This window comes from Callospermophilus lateralis, chromosome 4 (genome assembly GCF_048772815.1).
Source record: "Callospermophilus lateralis isolate mCalLat2 chromosome 4, mCalLat2.hap1, whole genome shotgun sequence".
Taxonomy (NCBI): Eukaryota; Metazoa; Chordata; class Mammalia; order Rodentia; family Sciuridae; genus Callospermophilus; species Callospermophilus lateralis.
Window position 1 is genome coordinate 130,877,745 of NC_135308.1, and position 15,893 is coordinate 130,893,637.

Consider the following 15,893-nt stretch of genomic DNA (forward strand, 5'->3'; position numbering starts at 1 on the left):
ATGGTAAATAAAAGAGAATATGTTGATGATTTCATGTGATAATTTTCTATGTAATTATGATGGAGGTTGTGTTTAATATGAGGCAAAAGTAATATGATAAATAACAGTAACAAAATTGCAGGGAGGACTTTATTGGAAGGTAGTGTGATAGTCCTTACTATGTACAGAGGAAGAGTTTAGACAACTACTAGACTTGGGTAGATGTAGACTGGAAGTTATACTCTATTAGAGACAGGGGTTTATTATACAATTCTTTTTCTCAAGACACTGGTGGAGCAGGAATCTAGAAGTAGCAGTTGGAATAAAGGTTCATACTGCTATGTAAACTAACTTATGGAAGAAGTGGCTTAACAGATGAGTATAAGAATAGACTTTAAAATAAATGTTGCTGGGACATCTGGTTATGTACAGAGGAAAAAAATAGTTTCCTGCCATATCATACACAAAAATAAATTTCAGTTGGACAAAAGACACTAAAACCATAAAACAAAGAATATTTTCAGAAGAAATAATAGATGAATATTTTAATATTTCTCTCACAGGGAGTAATTAAGCATAAATTAGAAATCATTAAGGAAAATATTGATGAAGTTTGACTGTGTTAAAATGAATAATTGTCTACCAAAAAATAAATTAAACTGAAAAACAAATTATACACAGAGAAAATATATTTCTAATATATATAACTATGAAGGAATTAATACACAAAATATGTAAAGACTGTCACAAGTCACTAAGAAAATAGACAATGTAATAGACAAATGGCAAGTGACAGTTCACAGAGAAGGATACTAGAAAAGTATAAAACATCAAGAGATCTCCATTCTGAGTAAAACAGAAGAAAATGCAAATGTAAATGAAATATTATGTTATTCCCATGATAAAGGCAAAAAGTAAAATACCTACCAATAACACAAACTGGAAAGGATATGAAGCTTCAGGATTGTTCTTATACTGCTATTTGAGGGAGTAAATTGGAAATACCTAGTAATATCGAGCCTATGTACAAACCTACATTAATATGAAGGAGTTAAAATGACAAAAAAACTTTTGTGTGAGAAATGTTCTAGAAGTTTCTAAAGTTTTATTTGAAAACTAAGTTAAAAACAGGGAGCTGGGGCTGGGGCTCAGTGGTAGAGCGCTTGCCTCGCATGTGCAAGACCCTGGGTTCAATCCTCAGCACCACATAAGAAAGTGAAATAAATATTGTGTCCAACTACAACTCAAAAATAAATATTAAAAAAACCCTTAGGCAATTGCTTTAATGTCTAGTCAAAGGAGTAAAGCCTCAAACAATGAATAAATATACAGCACATTTTAACCAAAATAACTAATGTAGAGCACTAGAGAGAAGCAAAGCATCAGAACTCTTGCAGAGCTCAAAAGCCTAGTGTGGCTACACAGAGAAGGAAAACGAAGGCTTGACTTCTGCTATTCCATTCCCCAAGTCGGGATTAGATCTCTCCCTGTAGCGAAAACATAAACAAGAGGATCCTCTAGCCTCCATCATCACCATGGACGCTCATACAAATCACTATTAGAGACTCCCATAGTTCTTATAGCCTCTGATCCCAGCTGAGGAACATTTCTAGAGTCCTCCCTCTGAGATATCCCCCAGAGAAGGAGCCACTCTCTACCCCAGCCCACCACTCAACTCCTCCTATGGCCTCTGTTACGATTGCTCTGTACCATTTTGGAAATGGAGAATGAACTCACTCTAGGCAGAAAAGCCACAGAGCCACACCTGCCTAAATCTGAACTAGGCTCCTGAAGTCTGAGTACTGAGACACTGCCTTTCTGGAGAGGAGTCATCACACTGCTGCTCCTTACCACCTGTGTCCAAGCCACCATGTCATCTTACTATTCTTGGGTCCTTGCCATTACTGCAGCTACCCTCTTAAAACCTGGGCTTCTGCCATGACCTACCATCCCAGGATCCAGAATCCACACTGCATGGGTCTTCATTCCCCAGAGTTTGAGCACCCAATGTAACTAGTAGGTTAAAAGTTCTGAATTGCAGCTATGCACTGTTCCCAGGGCTCAAGCATCTAGAGGACCTTTTTTTCTCTGAAGCCACATCTGGCAGTACTGTGTTCTGCTTTCCAGGGTCAGAGCCACAGCTGTGTCCCAGCTCCCTTGGCATGAGCTGCTGAGATCTGCCTCCGAGTAACACACACCAGCTTAGTGGGAGAACTGTATTCACTTTGCAAGAGGGTGAGCCTGCCACTCAAGTTACAGGTACTGCAGTAGTTTTGTAAGATCCTGAATCCAAGATTCAGGATCCTGAATCCAGCCCTTTTAAGTATCTGTGCCTTGGATCCTAGTATGGCTATGAATGACCATAACGCATGTCAGAACCAACAAAGAAATAGAAATTTATGAATTACCTAGAAAGGAATTCAAACAATGATCTTAAGAAAACTCAGCAAAAATATAGGAGAATGCAGACACAATTTGATGACATCAAGAAAATGATTCATGCCAGGTGTGGTGGCACATGCCTGTAATCCCAGTGGCTCAGGAGGCTGAAGAAGGAAGATCATGAGTTCAAAGATAGCCTTAGCAAAAGTGAGGTGCTAAGCAACTCAGTGAGATCCTGTCTCTAAATAAAATACAAAATAGGGCTGGGGATGTGGCTTAGTGGCTAATACCACTAAATTCAATCCCTGATACCAAAAAAAAAAAAAAAAAGACTCATGATTTGTGAAATTCAAGGATGAGATAGATCTCATAAAAAAAAGCCTCAGTTCATGAAGCTGAAGAATTCCATTAATTAAATAGAAAATACAATTAAAACCTTCAACAGCAGACAAATAAGAAGAGAGTACATAGGAACTTGAAGATAGTCCTATTGAAAAGACTCAGAAGGAAAATAAGAATGGACTTTGGACAGCATTAAGCAAACAAATATTCACATCATGGGATTTGAAAAGGATAAGGGACAGAGAAAGACAATGTTTATTTAGTGAACAAGTTGCTGAAAAATTCTCAAGTCTTGAGATAGGAACATTAAAATCCATGAAGCTCAAAATTTCCCAAATACATCAGTTTAATTATGTATTTTGAAATTCCATAATCTCTAAACAGTTATTGTTTTAATTGGCACATAAAGTTGTGTATGTTTATGGTATACAACAAAATGTTTTGGAATAGATGTATATTGTGAAATGACTAAATCTAGCTATTTAACATATTTTACCTCACATGGTTGTTATATTTTTTTGTGGTAAGAACATTTTAAATCCATTATTTTAGCATTATCAAGAACATAATATAATACTACTGTCATCATATTGTACAACAGATCTCTTGAGCTTATTCTTCCTATTTAATTGAAATTTTGTATCCTTTGACCAATATCTTTGCAATTTGACCTCCCCCAACCACCCTAGCCCTTGTCACCATCTGCTTTTTTTGGGGGGGTGGGGTTGTAGGAATTGAACTCAGGGGCTATCGACCACTGAGCCATATGCCCAGCCCTCTTTTGTATTTTATTAGAGACAGGGTCTCACTGCATTGCTTAGCGCCTCGCTAAATTGCTGAGGCTGGCTTTGAACTCGTGATCCTCTTGCCTCCCTGTCCTGTGCCACTGGGATTACAGGCATGCACCTCGCACACCATCTACTTTCTACAAAGAGATAAACAGTTGAATGATATGGGTTGTTTCCAAAATCAGTACCTGGTCTTTTTGGTATACATACAGACATATTTTATATGTGTACACACACACACACACACACACACACAAACATATCACTAAGATTTAATGACTGTATTACAAAGTATGTCAGTTTTCCAAAGTTGTTCTACTAAATTACATACCGATTTACAGTGTAAGATAATTTTAATTTCCAAATCTTCACCAAACATGATATTGTCAGTATTAAAATTTGGCCATTCTGATCGTCATGTGGCAGTATCTTATTATCATTCAATTTGCATGCCAGAATTTTAATGAGATGAAATCTCACTATTGTCGATTTGAATGTCAGAATTTTAATGAGATTAATTATTTTTTCATATTTTTTTTGGACATTTGAAGATCCTCTTCTATGGAGTGTTTATCCATGTCTTTGACAGTTTTTACTTTCCCTTTATTGCTAATTTGTAGGCATTTTTTATGTTTCAGAGCCAAGTTCTTTACTGACTGTATTACAATCTTGCCTAACTTGTGGTTTGAATTTCCCTTTCACCATCTTCACAGTGAATTTTGATATAAAAAATGTCCATTTCTTCAATATTTTCATTAATGCTAGTGCTTTCATGCCCTATTAAAAACATTTCACCCACTCAAAGGTCAGAATTTTCTATGTCATTTCCTAGAAATATTATTGGTTCACCTCTCATACCTAGAAATATAATCTATATGGAATTGATTTCTGTGTACAATGTGAAGTAAGGGGTGAGCTTCTTTTTTTCATTATGTTATCCAGTTATTTGATTTCTGTTTATTTAAATGGTGATCTTGATAGTACCCACTCGTTATTGTTTGTTTTTTTGACTATTCTGTTTGCTGTGTTTCTCTCACATTGTCATTGTAGCTATTGATTTATAACAGATCTTGCTATGTAGTAATAATATCAAGATTGTTTTCCATATTAGTTTTGAATATTCTTTGGTTTTATTTTTTAATATTTATTTATTTATTGTGGTGCTGGCACTCAAGTACAGGGCCTTGCATATACCAGGCAAGCACTCTATTATACTCCTGTTCCCAGCTCATTTTTATTTCTATACAGATTGTAAAATCAGCCTCTAAGTTGGGGGTGGGGTGAGGATTTTGCTTGGGATCAGGTTTCATTTAATGATGGATACAGTGAAAATTTACATGTTAAAATGTATACCAATTCATGATTATAGTATATCTCTTGATTTATTTAGGTCTTTAATTTCCTACATTAATGATTTTTTGCTTGCTCTGGGAATGTCTTGCATATATTTTATTGTTTTATCCTCGTATATGGACATTTACCTGTATTTGTATGGTGACCTGCCTTTTGTTAGTGTTGCTTGAGTTACTTGTAATTTCATAGTTTCATGTATGTTTGTATGGATTTTATTATACACAAAATCAGTTTTCTCCTTATAAAAATTGCTATGTCCTTTATTTTTCTTATTGTATTGATGTGTACCTTTTGTATACTCTTGATTAAGTGGTGATGAAGTACGTTTTTATCTCATGCAGTTTATCAGGGAGAAAGCATTCAATATAACTATGTAAAACAGTTTTAGTGTTTTTTATTACTAGCATAATTTTTATTGTATATTAACTCTATCAGGTTAATTGGCAGAGTTCTTCCCATTAATAGTATTGAAGATTTTATCAAGTGTTTTTTTTCATCTATTAAGGACTATGTGATTTCTCCCCATCATTATTCTTCTATTTGTTAATGTGGTGAATTATAATGATTGATTTTTCAAGTATCAAACCATCCTTACATTGGAAAAAGCACAACTATGTTGGTATATTATTCTTTTTAAAACATAGCGAATTCAATTTGCTGTAATTTTATGAATCTTTTTTTTAAAAAACTAGTTTACTTCTAGAATTTTAAGTTAGGACAAAATTTAGTGAAAGTACAGCATTCCTATATACTTCCTACCCCCACCCCTCCAAAAAAAAAAAAAAAAAAAAAAGCATACATACTCCTTTACTGTTAACCTGTCCCACTTGATTGGCACCTTCTATACAATTGATGGACCTACATTGGTGCACCATTATAATCCTAAATCCATGGTTTATTTAGGTTTACTCTATGTATTATATATATTCTATGGATTTGAACAAATATATAATGATATCTTTACCTTATTCTGTGCTATACCTATTTTCCTTTCCTTTTTCCTAATGTTGGGAAAATGTTAAGTTCGTACTCATAATCAACATTTATCTCTAGTTTTCCTTTTTTATATCATCATTGGTTGTGGTTTCATGGTTATATTAGTCTTATAAAATGAGTTTGGAAGTCTTTTTTACTCTAACATGTGGAAGAATGCATGAAAGTGATTTTGAGATCTATGTTGATAAACAGAATACTTGACATTTTGTGGTTTTTGTTTTGTTTTCTGTTTCATTTTTCTCTTGTGTCCTTGATCCTAAGGTCTTGTCTCCCAATATGTCATTGTTATTAAAAAAAAACAACAACACATAAATAAGCTATGTTTGGACTCTGGATGTTGTTATAACCCCACAGAGCAATACCTGTTTGGGCCAGTAGCTACCATAAGGGCAGATCACTTCTATCTGATTAGAGGCTTATTTGATTCAAAGCTAGACTTCAGTATTCCAGAGGGCTGGTTTCTTTCCAGTTTTCCTTTACTGTTAGGGAGTACGTCTTCAGGTCTTCCAGCTGAACACCTAGATGTTTTACAATATCTTTTCCATTTTGGTTTTTGACCTATAATTTTCTTTTACCAATAAACTATTTTGGCTGGAAGTTCTGTTAATTTTCTGAGCCTCTGGCCACACAGTTTTTGTTTAGTTTCTCTCTCTCTCTCTTTTTTTTTTTTTTTTAACTAATTTGCCAATTGACAAATGTCCCATCAAAGGAATCAGCAAGTGAATGTCTGGCTTCCTTTTCTATATAGCTTTCTCCTTGAGATTTTAATGACTCAGGTGCCCATTGTCCCTTTTATTCTCTGATACCTTCAAAAGGTGCTGTTTAAAAATACTTTCTCCAGTCTATCTGGCTATCTTTGAGAGAGATTGTTGGATGAAGTGTTAGTTGGCTATTGATGGAGAAAATACATGTGTAATATTACCACAGATGTCTTTATATTTCAAAAGTGGATTTGAGTGGGAAGCAAGTACAAGACTCTAGAATGATGGAAAGATGGAGATAACTGCAGAAATTTAGTTGGCAAAAAATAATGATGATCTGTCATGTGAATTAGAAGTTGATGAGGCATCACTGGAATAATCTATTTTTATTCAACATCTGTTGGCACAAGTGAAAAATAAATTTGCTTGTTTGGTAATTGATGGACCTTGACAGAAATATTCATTTTAGTCCATTTCCTTCTGCTCCTACTTTATTACCTGAAAAAATTTCACCAGATTTATTTTCAGCCTTTTATCTATTTCTATGTGACTTATTCTCTACTTTGTACTAAAACTAATTTGACTACCTATTCATTTTTTTCTGTTTGCCTTTTCCTTAGTTTTCAACTCCATATGAGTCTTGAAATGTGCTAACTTTTATATAAACTTGGGGAAAGGTGCCTAAATTTTATGCTCATTAATTTCTTCCTTTTTGCTTTTTTTAAAATTTAATTTTCTATTCTGGGTATTACATATTATCATTTTTAAAAATATTTTAATAATTTAGACTTAGAAGCAGATTTTCCTGCCAATGTATTAACATCATCAGAATATTATCTACAATTTTATTAATTAGTCAGTAATAATCTAAAACAACACTTGCCCATAAAACTGAGCACTACAAGACGATGGGCATTTGCTATATGTGATTATTGAACTCTTGAAATGGAGTTATTGTCACTGAGAAACTGGTATTTTAAATTTTCTCAAATTTTAACTAAAGTTGAAATAGCCATGTGTAGATAGTAGCTACCACATGGCACAGTGCAGATTTAGAACACATGTAATTGATTTAGGTAAATTTATCCTCCGGAGAACCCAAATTGCTGTATAAAAAATAGCTGATTTAACTTTTTGAAAATACATCTTTAAAACAATATACAATTTCTAATCTTTCTTTTTAAAACTTATTTCTTTTAATTATGTATATAGACAGCAGAATGCATTTTGATTCATTGTATACAATTGCAGCACAAGTTTTCATTTCTCTGATTGTACATGACATATCATTGCACCATATGTGCAGTCATACATGTACCTAGGGTAATAATATTCATTACATTCCACCATCTATCCTGCCCCCATAGGCTCTCCCAATCTCTCCCTCCCTTTGGCCCAATCAAAGTACCTCCATTTTTCCCATGCCCTCCCCCATTATGGATCAGCATCCACTTATCAGATAGAACATTCATCCTTCAGTTTTTTGGTATTGGCTTATTTTGTTTAGTATGATATTCTCCAATTCCATCCATTTACATGCAAATGCCATAATTTTATTCTCTTTTAATGCTGAATAATATTGCATTGTGTATATATACCACAGTTTCTTTATCCATTCATCTACTGAAGGACATCTAGTTTGCTTCCACAATTTAGCTATTGTGAATTGAGCTGCTATAAACATTGATGTGGCTGCATCACTGTAGAATGCTGATTTTAAATCCTTTGGGTATAGACCGAGGAGTGGGATAGCTGGGTCAAATGGTGGTTCCATTCCAAGTTTTCCAAGTTCCATTCTTTGGAGATTCTAAGGAATCTTCATAATGCTTTCCACATAGGTGGTACCAATCTGCAGTCCCACCAGCAATATATGAGTGTGCCCTTTCCCCCACATCCTTGACAACACTCATTGTTGTTTGCATTCTTGATAAATGTCATTCTGACTGGAGTAAGATGAAATCTTAGAGTAGTTTTGATTTGCATTTCTTCAGTTACTAGAGGTCTTGAACATTTTTTCATATATTTATTATTAATTGTACATCCTCTTCTGAGAAGTGTCTGTTCCGCTCTTTAGCCCATTTATTGATTGGGTTGTTTGGGGGTTTTGTTGGTGGTGTTATGTCTTTTGAGTTCTTTATATATCCTGGAGACTAGCGCTATATTTGATATGCGCGTGGCAAAAATTTGTTCCAAAATGTGGGCTCTCTCTTCACTTCATTGATTGTTTCTTTTGCTGAGAAGAACATTTTTAGTTTGAATCCATCCCATTTATTAATTCTTGATTTTCTTTCTTGCACTTTAGGAATCTTGTTAAGGAAATCGAGGCCTAATCCAATGTGATGAAGATTTGGGCCTATTTTTTCCTCTATTAGGCTCAAGGTCTCTGGTCTAATTCCTAGGTCCTTGATCCATTTTGAGTTGAATTTTGTGCATAGTGAGAGATAAGTGTTTAGTTTCATTTTGCTTCATATGGATTTCCAGTTCTCCTAGTACCATTTATTGAAGAGGCTACCTTTTTTTCCCAATGTATGTTTGGCTCCTTTGTCTATTATGAGATAACTGTATTTATGTGGGTTTGTCTCTGTGCCTTCTATTCTGTTCCATTGGTCTATATGTCAATTTTGGTGCCAATACTAAGCCGTTTTTTTTTTTACTTTAGCTTTCCAGTATAGATTAAGGTTTGGTATTGTGATGCTTCCTGCTTCACTCTTCTTGCTAAGGTTTGCTTTGGCTGATTTGGGTCTCTTGTTTTTCCAAAGGAATTTAATGATTGCTTTTTCTATTTCTATAAGGAATACCATTGGGATTTTAATTGGAATTGCATTGAATCTGTATAACACTTTGGGTAGTATGGCCATTTTGACAATATTAATTTTGCCTATTCAAGAGCATGGGAGACCTTTCCATCTTCTAAGGTCTTATTCAATTTATTTCTTTAGTGTTCTGTAGTTTTCATTGTAGAGGTCTTTCACTTCTTTTGTTAAATTGATTCCCAATTTTTTTTTTGAGGCTTTTGTGAATGGGGCAGTATTTCTAATTTCTCTTTCAGAGGATTCATCACTGATGTATAGAAACACATTTGATTTATGGGTATTGATTTTCTATCCTGCTACTTTGCTGAATTCATTTATTAATTCTAGAAGTTTTCTCGTGGAGTTTTTTGGATCCTCTAAGTATAGAATCATGTTGTCGGCAAATAATTATAATTTGAGTTCTTCTTTTCCTCTTCGTATCCCTTTAATTTCTTTCATCTGTCTAATTGCTCTGGCTAGAGTTTCAAGGACTACGTTGAATAGAAGTGGTGAAAGAGTGCATCCCTGTCTTGTTCCAGTTTTTAGAGGGAATGCTTCTAATTTTTCTCCAGTTAGAATGGCCTTGGATTTGGCATAGATAGCTTTTATAGTGTTGAGGTATATTCCTACTATCCCTAGTTTTTCTAGTGTTTTGAACATGAAATGTGTTGTATTTTGTCAAATGCTTTGTCTGCATCAATTGATATAATCATAAGATTCTTATCTTAAATCTATTTATGTGATGGATTACATTTATTGATTTTCATAATTTGAACCAACCTTGCATCCCTGGGATGAACCCCACTTGATCATGTACATTATTTTTTAAAAAATGTTTTTGTACACAATTTGCCAGAATTTTATTTAGAATTTTTTTTATTAATGTCCATCAGGGATATTGGTCTGAAATTTTCTTTCCTTGATGTGTCTCTGCCTGGTTTTGGTATCAGGATGATACTAGCTTTGTAGAAGCTAGTTTGGAAGGGTTCCTTCATTTTCTATTTCAAGGAATAATTTGAGGATTATTGGTATTAATTCTTCTTTGTAGATCTTGTAGAAATCAGCTGTGAATCCACCAGGTCCTAGGCTTTCCTTGGTTGATAAGTTTTTGATGGCAGCTCCTATTTCCTTGCTTGAAATTGATCTGTTTAAATTGTGTATGTCTTCTTGACTCAGTTTGGGTTGATCATATGCCACTAGAAATTTGTCTTCAAGGTTTTATATTTTAGTGGAGTATAAATTTTCAAAATAGTTTCTAATTGTCTTCTGTATTTCAATGGTGTCTGACATGATATTTTCCTTTTCATCACAAATTCTGGTAATCTGAGTTTTCTCCCTCCTTCTTTTTTGTTAGGGTGGCTAAGGGTTTGTTAATTTTATTTATTTTATTTTTCAAAGAACCAGCTTTTTGTTTTGTTACTTTTTAAAATTGTTTCTTTTGTGTAAAATACTTTGATATCCACCCTGCTTTTAATTATCTCCTATTTTCTACTACTTTGGGTGTTGGTTTGTTCTTCTTTTTCTAGGGCTTTGATACATAATGTCAGATCATTTATTTGTTGACTTTTTCTTCTTTTAATGAGAGAGCTTAATGCAATGAACTTTCCTCTTAGCATTGCTTTCATTGTTTCCCAGAGATTTTGATAAGTTGTTTCAGAGTTCTCATTTACCTCTAGGAATTTTTCTAATCTCTTCCCTGATATCTTCTATTATCCATGTTTCATTCAATAGCATATTGTTTAGTCTCCAGGTATTTCAGTAGCTTTCCTTTTTAATTTTATCATTGATTTCTAATTTCATTCCATTACAGTGTGATAGAATGCAGGGTAGCATCTCTATTTTTTTGTATTTTCTAAGACTTGCTTTGTGGCACAACCTATGGTCTATTTGGAGAAGAATCCATGTGCTGCTGAGAAGAAAGTGTATTCACTCATTGCTGGGTGGAATATTCTTTAAAAAAAAATCCCAATCTGTCAGTCTATGTCTTTTAATTAATGAGTTTAGATCATTCACGTCCAGAGTTATTATTGAAATATGATTTGTATTCCCAGACATTTTGGTTTATTTTTGGTTTTTAATCTTGACTTGTTTTCTCCTTTGATTGGCCTTTCCTTTAGTGTACTTCCTCCCTTTGCTGATTTTCATTGTTGTTTTTCATTTCCTCCTCCTGGAATATTTTGCTGAGGATGCTCTGTAGTTCAAGCTTTCTCGCTGTAAATTCTTTTAACTTTTGTTTATCATGGAAGGTTTTTATTTTGCTATCAAATCTGAAGCTTAATTTTACTGGATATAAGATTCTTGGTTGTCATCATTTTCTTTCAGAGATTGGTATGTGTTGTTCCAGTACTTTAATTTACTTTTAAAACCTAATATAGAAATACATTTCTACTATATCAGTTTCTGTCAGATAAAGTTGTATTCTACAATCTAAATTTTAATCACAACTTACAAATGTATTCATTTGATTACTTAACTTTTATCTCGAATTCCAAATGTATATGGTATTTGTCAAAATTTATGACTTATCTTTTTCTAGTTTCTACCCTTTTTTAGTCTTTCTTCTTGCTTTCCCATTCTCATCTTTACACCATCTCCCTTCCTATTCTCAAGATTTCAGTGTTGTTCTAGTAGACTGGCATGCCACAAAGGGTACTCACCATAATCATTTGAATGATTTTTTTTTTTTTTAACAACTCTAGTTCTGGGTTCTTTTCTAATACGAAATTTGAAGTTATGCTTCTCTGGTTTTACAAAGACATTTAAACATCACCTTTGGTATTTATCATGTCAAAAATATGGCTAATTTGGGGCATACAATTGGGAAATATGACATGGGGTAGCCACTCAAAAACTTTGACAGTGTGATGTCCCTTTACAGTCATATGAATACACTAAATTATTAAACCAGACTAAACCCCAAATTTTCCAAAACTAATTGATGATAGTCAACTTAGAGACACATTAAGTAATATTGTCTTAGCCATATTTAATAGTAACTGCATACCCACATCTGTACATGTACATACATCTAAGTCAAAAGAAATTACTGACTTAATGACTTGATGAAGAATTGTGTGTATAGAGTATTAAATTAAAAATTGTCTCGATCTAGTCTAGATGTAAGAATTCTGTTTTTTTTTTCCTTTCAGAAAGTCATGATCTTCCTCTACACTGTCCCATATGGTAGCCACTAAACCCTCTCTGGCTTCTGAGCTCTTGAAATGTGTTAAGTCTAAATTGAGACTTGGCACGCAAGACAGGAAGATGTTTCACTAGTAATTTTTATATTTATTACATGTTGAAATAGTAACATTTTAGATAAATTTGGTTTAATAAAATATTTAGAAAGTACTCATTTGAAGTGGGTGCCATAGGTGCACACCTTATAATCTCAGCAACTTATGAAACGTGGCAGGAGGATCACAAGTTCAAGGCCAGCCCAACTGACTTAGTAAGATCGTGTCTTAAATTAAAAAATAAATAAATAAAAAGGACTGAGAATGGAGCTCAGTGGTAGAGTACCCCTGAGTTCAATCTGCAATACCATTAAAAAAAATTAATTTAACTTTATTTTTATCACATCTCTGAATGTCACTACTTGAAAATTTTAAGCTTTGACACTGCTTGAATTTGTAGCTCTCATTATATTGAATTAGACCATACCAATCTAAGTCTCATGATTCCAACTGCATCATCCATCATCCCCCCCCAAAATAAGATACCATGATTAACTAATTTTGTCCCCTGGGTATCAATATATTCAGAGACATTGATCCTTTATCCTCAGAAAATACAGAGAGCAGTAACAGTACATTGTTTTGCACAATTTAACTAAAACCTCTTTTGACACTTTTATGTACGGATAGACTCATCTGCCAATGAAAATTACCAAGAATAATTTCTTGTGGTAGCATTTCAAGTGCAGATGTCATTTATCAGTGATTCATTTATACTTAGAAATTAATTAATATGTTTTCAATAACTTGTCTGCAACTAGGATTTTCTCTTTAAACTTTCACCTTTTCTCCTACTGAGGCCAAACTGCATCTTTGGAGCTAAGATTATTGATAAAATTTAGGGAGGATGTTAAAGTAAAGCTGGCAACCTAATATATATTAGCCCATCTTTTATTGAAGTTTGTGCTAGTTATTTGTAACACTGTTTCCCCTTCTTCAGCGGTCTTCAGGAGACTTTATAACTTTATTTTTTTTATTTATTTTTATGTGGTGCTGAGGATCAAACCCAGGGCCCTGCATGTGCTAGGCAAGCACTCTACCCCTGAGCCACAACCTCAGCCCAAGAGACTTTAGTTTACAAGTCATGGGCTTCTTCTCTACTGTCCATACTACAGTCCTTGAGTGATTTGTACTATCTTGACAATAATCCTTTTATTAACACAATTTTATGTCTCCCAGTATCTTTCCATGCTATAGCCTCTTGGTCACTGAACAATATCATCCCTCAGAATAAACACATTTTGAAGGTCTCTAAGTTTAAAATTGCCCTTTCTAAGAACTGTACTGTTTTACTGTTTCTACCCTCGTTTTCACCAAACTTTTAATTTCTTTTTATGACTTCTGGTCTTTGACCCCATTATTTATTCTGGTGTTTCTTTTCCATTCTGGTTGTTACTGTGTTACTGCCCACTCCGCTTGCTTGTCTAGATTCCTCAGGCATCCTCCCCAGTACTGAGCTGCCAGCCCTTCTCTTCTGTATCACACCCAACCTCTGCCAGTTGAGTCCATGGAAGCCAACTTTTATTTACCCCTTTCATTTTTATGCTATGAACTTGAAATTTCCTAAAATAGCCATTCCAGAACTTTTCTCTCCTCCCATCACAGTTCCATACTCAATTGTTTATACACTTAGAAACCAACATTGTTTCTCTTTTCATTAAAAGAATAAGACCAACTGGCAAATATTTTGCCAACCCCCACCTCCATCTCTGTATCATTCTGAACCTCTGGAAAATTAAATAAAAATTCCACACACCATGGTTGTTACTGGGTTCATAAAGATGAATGCTCCTAAGGAACTCATAGTTCAGTGTGGCATATAGGCAAAAAAAAATGAAAAAAAATGTTGAATGAAATATATGTTTATGGCAGATAGAATATTTTTGGTGCAGAGGTAGGAATATTTGAATCTTCATGACTCTTCATGAAATTTATAAGAATTAAGTGACTAATAGGATCTCTTTGGTGGCAGGTTACATTGTTTAAGATGAACATGTGGGTTTCTGTTTGTTGAATATAACTTTTTTTTATTTTGGTGATAAGGAAGAGGGAGAAATAGCCATTATGTCAATGAAATAGGAGTAGAGTCAACTCAATTCTATTTGCTATTTAATTCTTTCTGGTCTGTGACATGGTTCTCTCTATCAAAACTTCTAATTCTTCTTTTATCTCTTTGTATCCCTGTATTCTTTTTGATGAGAGTCTTTTTGACCTGGAAGGTAACAATAACATTTTTTAATGATTTTGAAATAAGGTTAACATGTTCTTGAGATTAAAATTACCTTTACAAGAAGAACTCATAAGAAGGAATAACTGCTTTATAGTTTTGAGCATATCTGTTGCCTCAGCTAATACTTGTGAGTATATTTTTGTTCTTATCCTTTAGGAGAATATAGCAATCAACACTGATGATAAAATTATCAGGGGAAGTGTCAAAGAGAAAAAGGTTTTCATGTTTGATCATTAGAAAAATACTACAGATAGGTTACGAACATCAACTGAATTGCTCTTCTCAAACTTGAGAAGCTGAAGCTGTGAATTCTGCTTTTTAAGCACCCTGGGATTTGTGTTTGGTTGCATTTGGGTCAAAACAAGTAATATCTCTTGGCTATTTTCCTCTGACATAGTTCACGTAATTAAATTTGGCAATATTGTTAAAATGTAGGTGAAATAATTTAGATTTATTTTCAAAGAATAATTTGAATTTGCTGTTTCTCTCATATTCAGATTCAAAACATTATTTGTGGCTGGAGAACGATGTGATGTGGAGACTCTGGAATGGTCCAAAAGGGTCTTCAGAGTGCCTGTCCTAGACCATTGGTGGCAAACTGGTGAGCATTTTCCAAAAGTGTATGTAGATACTGCTGAAATGTTCAAAATTTCTCAAAGATTGGAGAAGAACTTAACCTATGACTATCAGGCACCAAATCAGGATTCAGGTAGTTCTTGTTTCAGTAGGAATAAGCAATTCTTTGACTGTCATATTGTTAATATGTAACAATACAATGCATAAGTGACATTGGGGCCACCATTTTCTTGGTCCATAGAGAAAAGCACTAAAGACCTCTTTACCTTTCATTTCTTCTTAGCTTCTCATGTTCTATCTATTGCCACATCTCAGATTTCCCTTTGCAGTATCTATGGCATTCATCCCACCTTCAATGTTCACATTGCCTTGGAGCTGTGGCAGTGGTGTTATCATCTGCCTTGGTTTTAATTATCCTCATCGCTCATCTCTGTTCTTCCTGCAGTCTTATCCACCCTGCACACTGCTCCCACAGTTCCTGTAGTTCCTGCCATAGGAGTCTGTGCCATCTTTCCTGT

The 15,893-nt window shown here is 34.1% G+C and overlaps 1 protein-coding gene across 1 annotated transcript in view; it reads left to right on the forward strand.

Moving 5' to 3' along the window:
• The window catches only part of Acss3 (acyl-CoA synthetase short chain family member 3), a 162,242-nt gene that overhangs the window by 99,126 nt on the left and 47,223 nt on the right, over positions 1–15,893 (forward strand). The window contains exon 9 of the mRNA XM_076854912.2: positions 15,297–15,400. Within this exon, the coding sequence (XP_076711027.1) occupies positions 15,297–15,400 (104 nt within the window). The remainder of the gene's footprint in view (positions 1–15,296; positions 15,401–15,893) is intronic.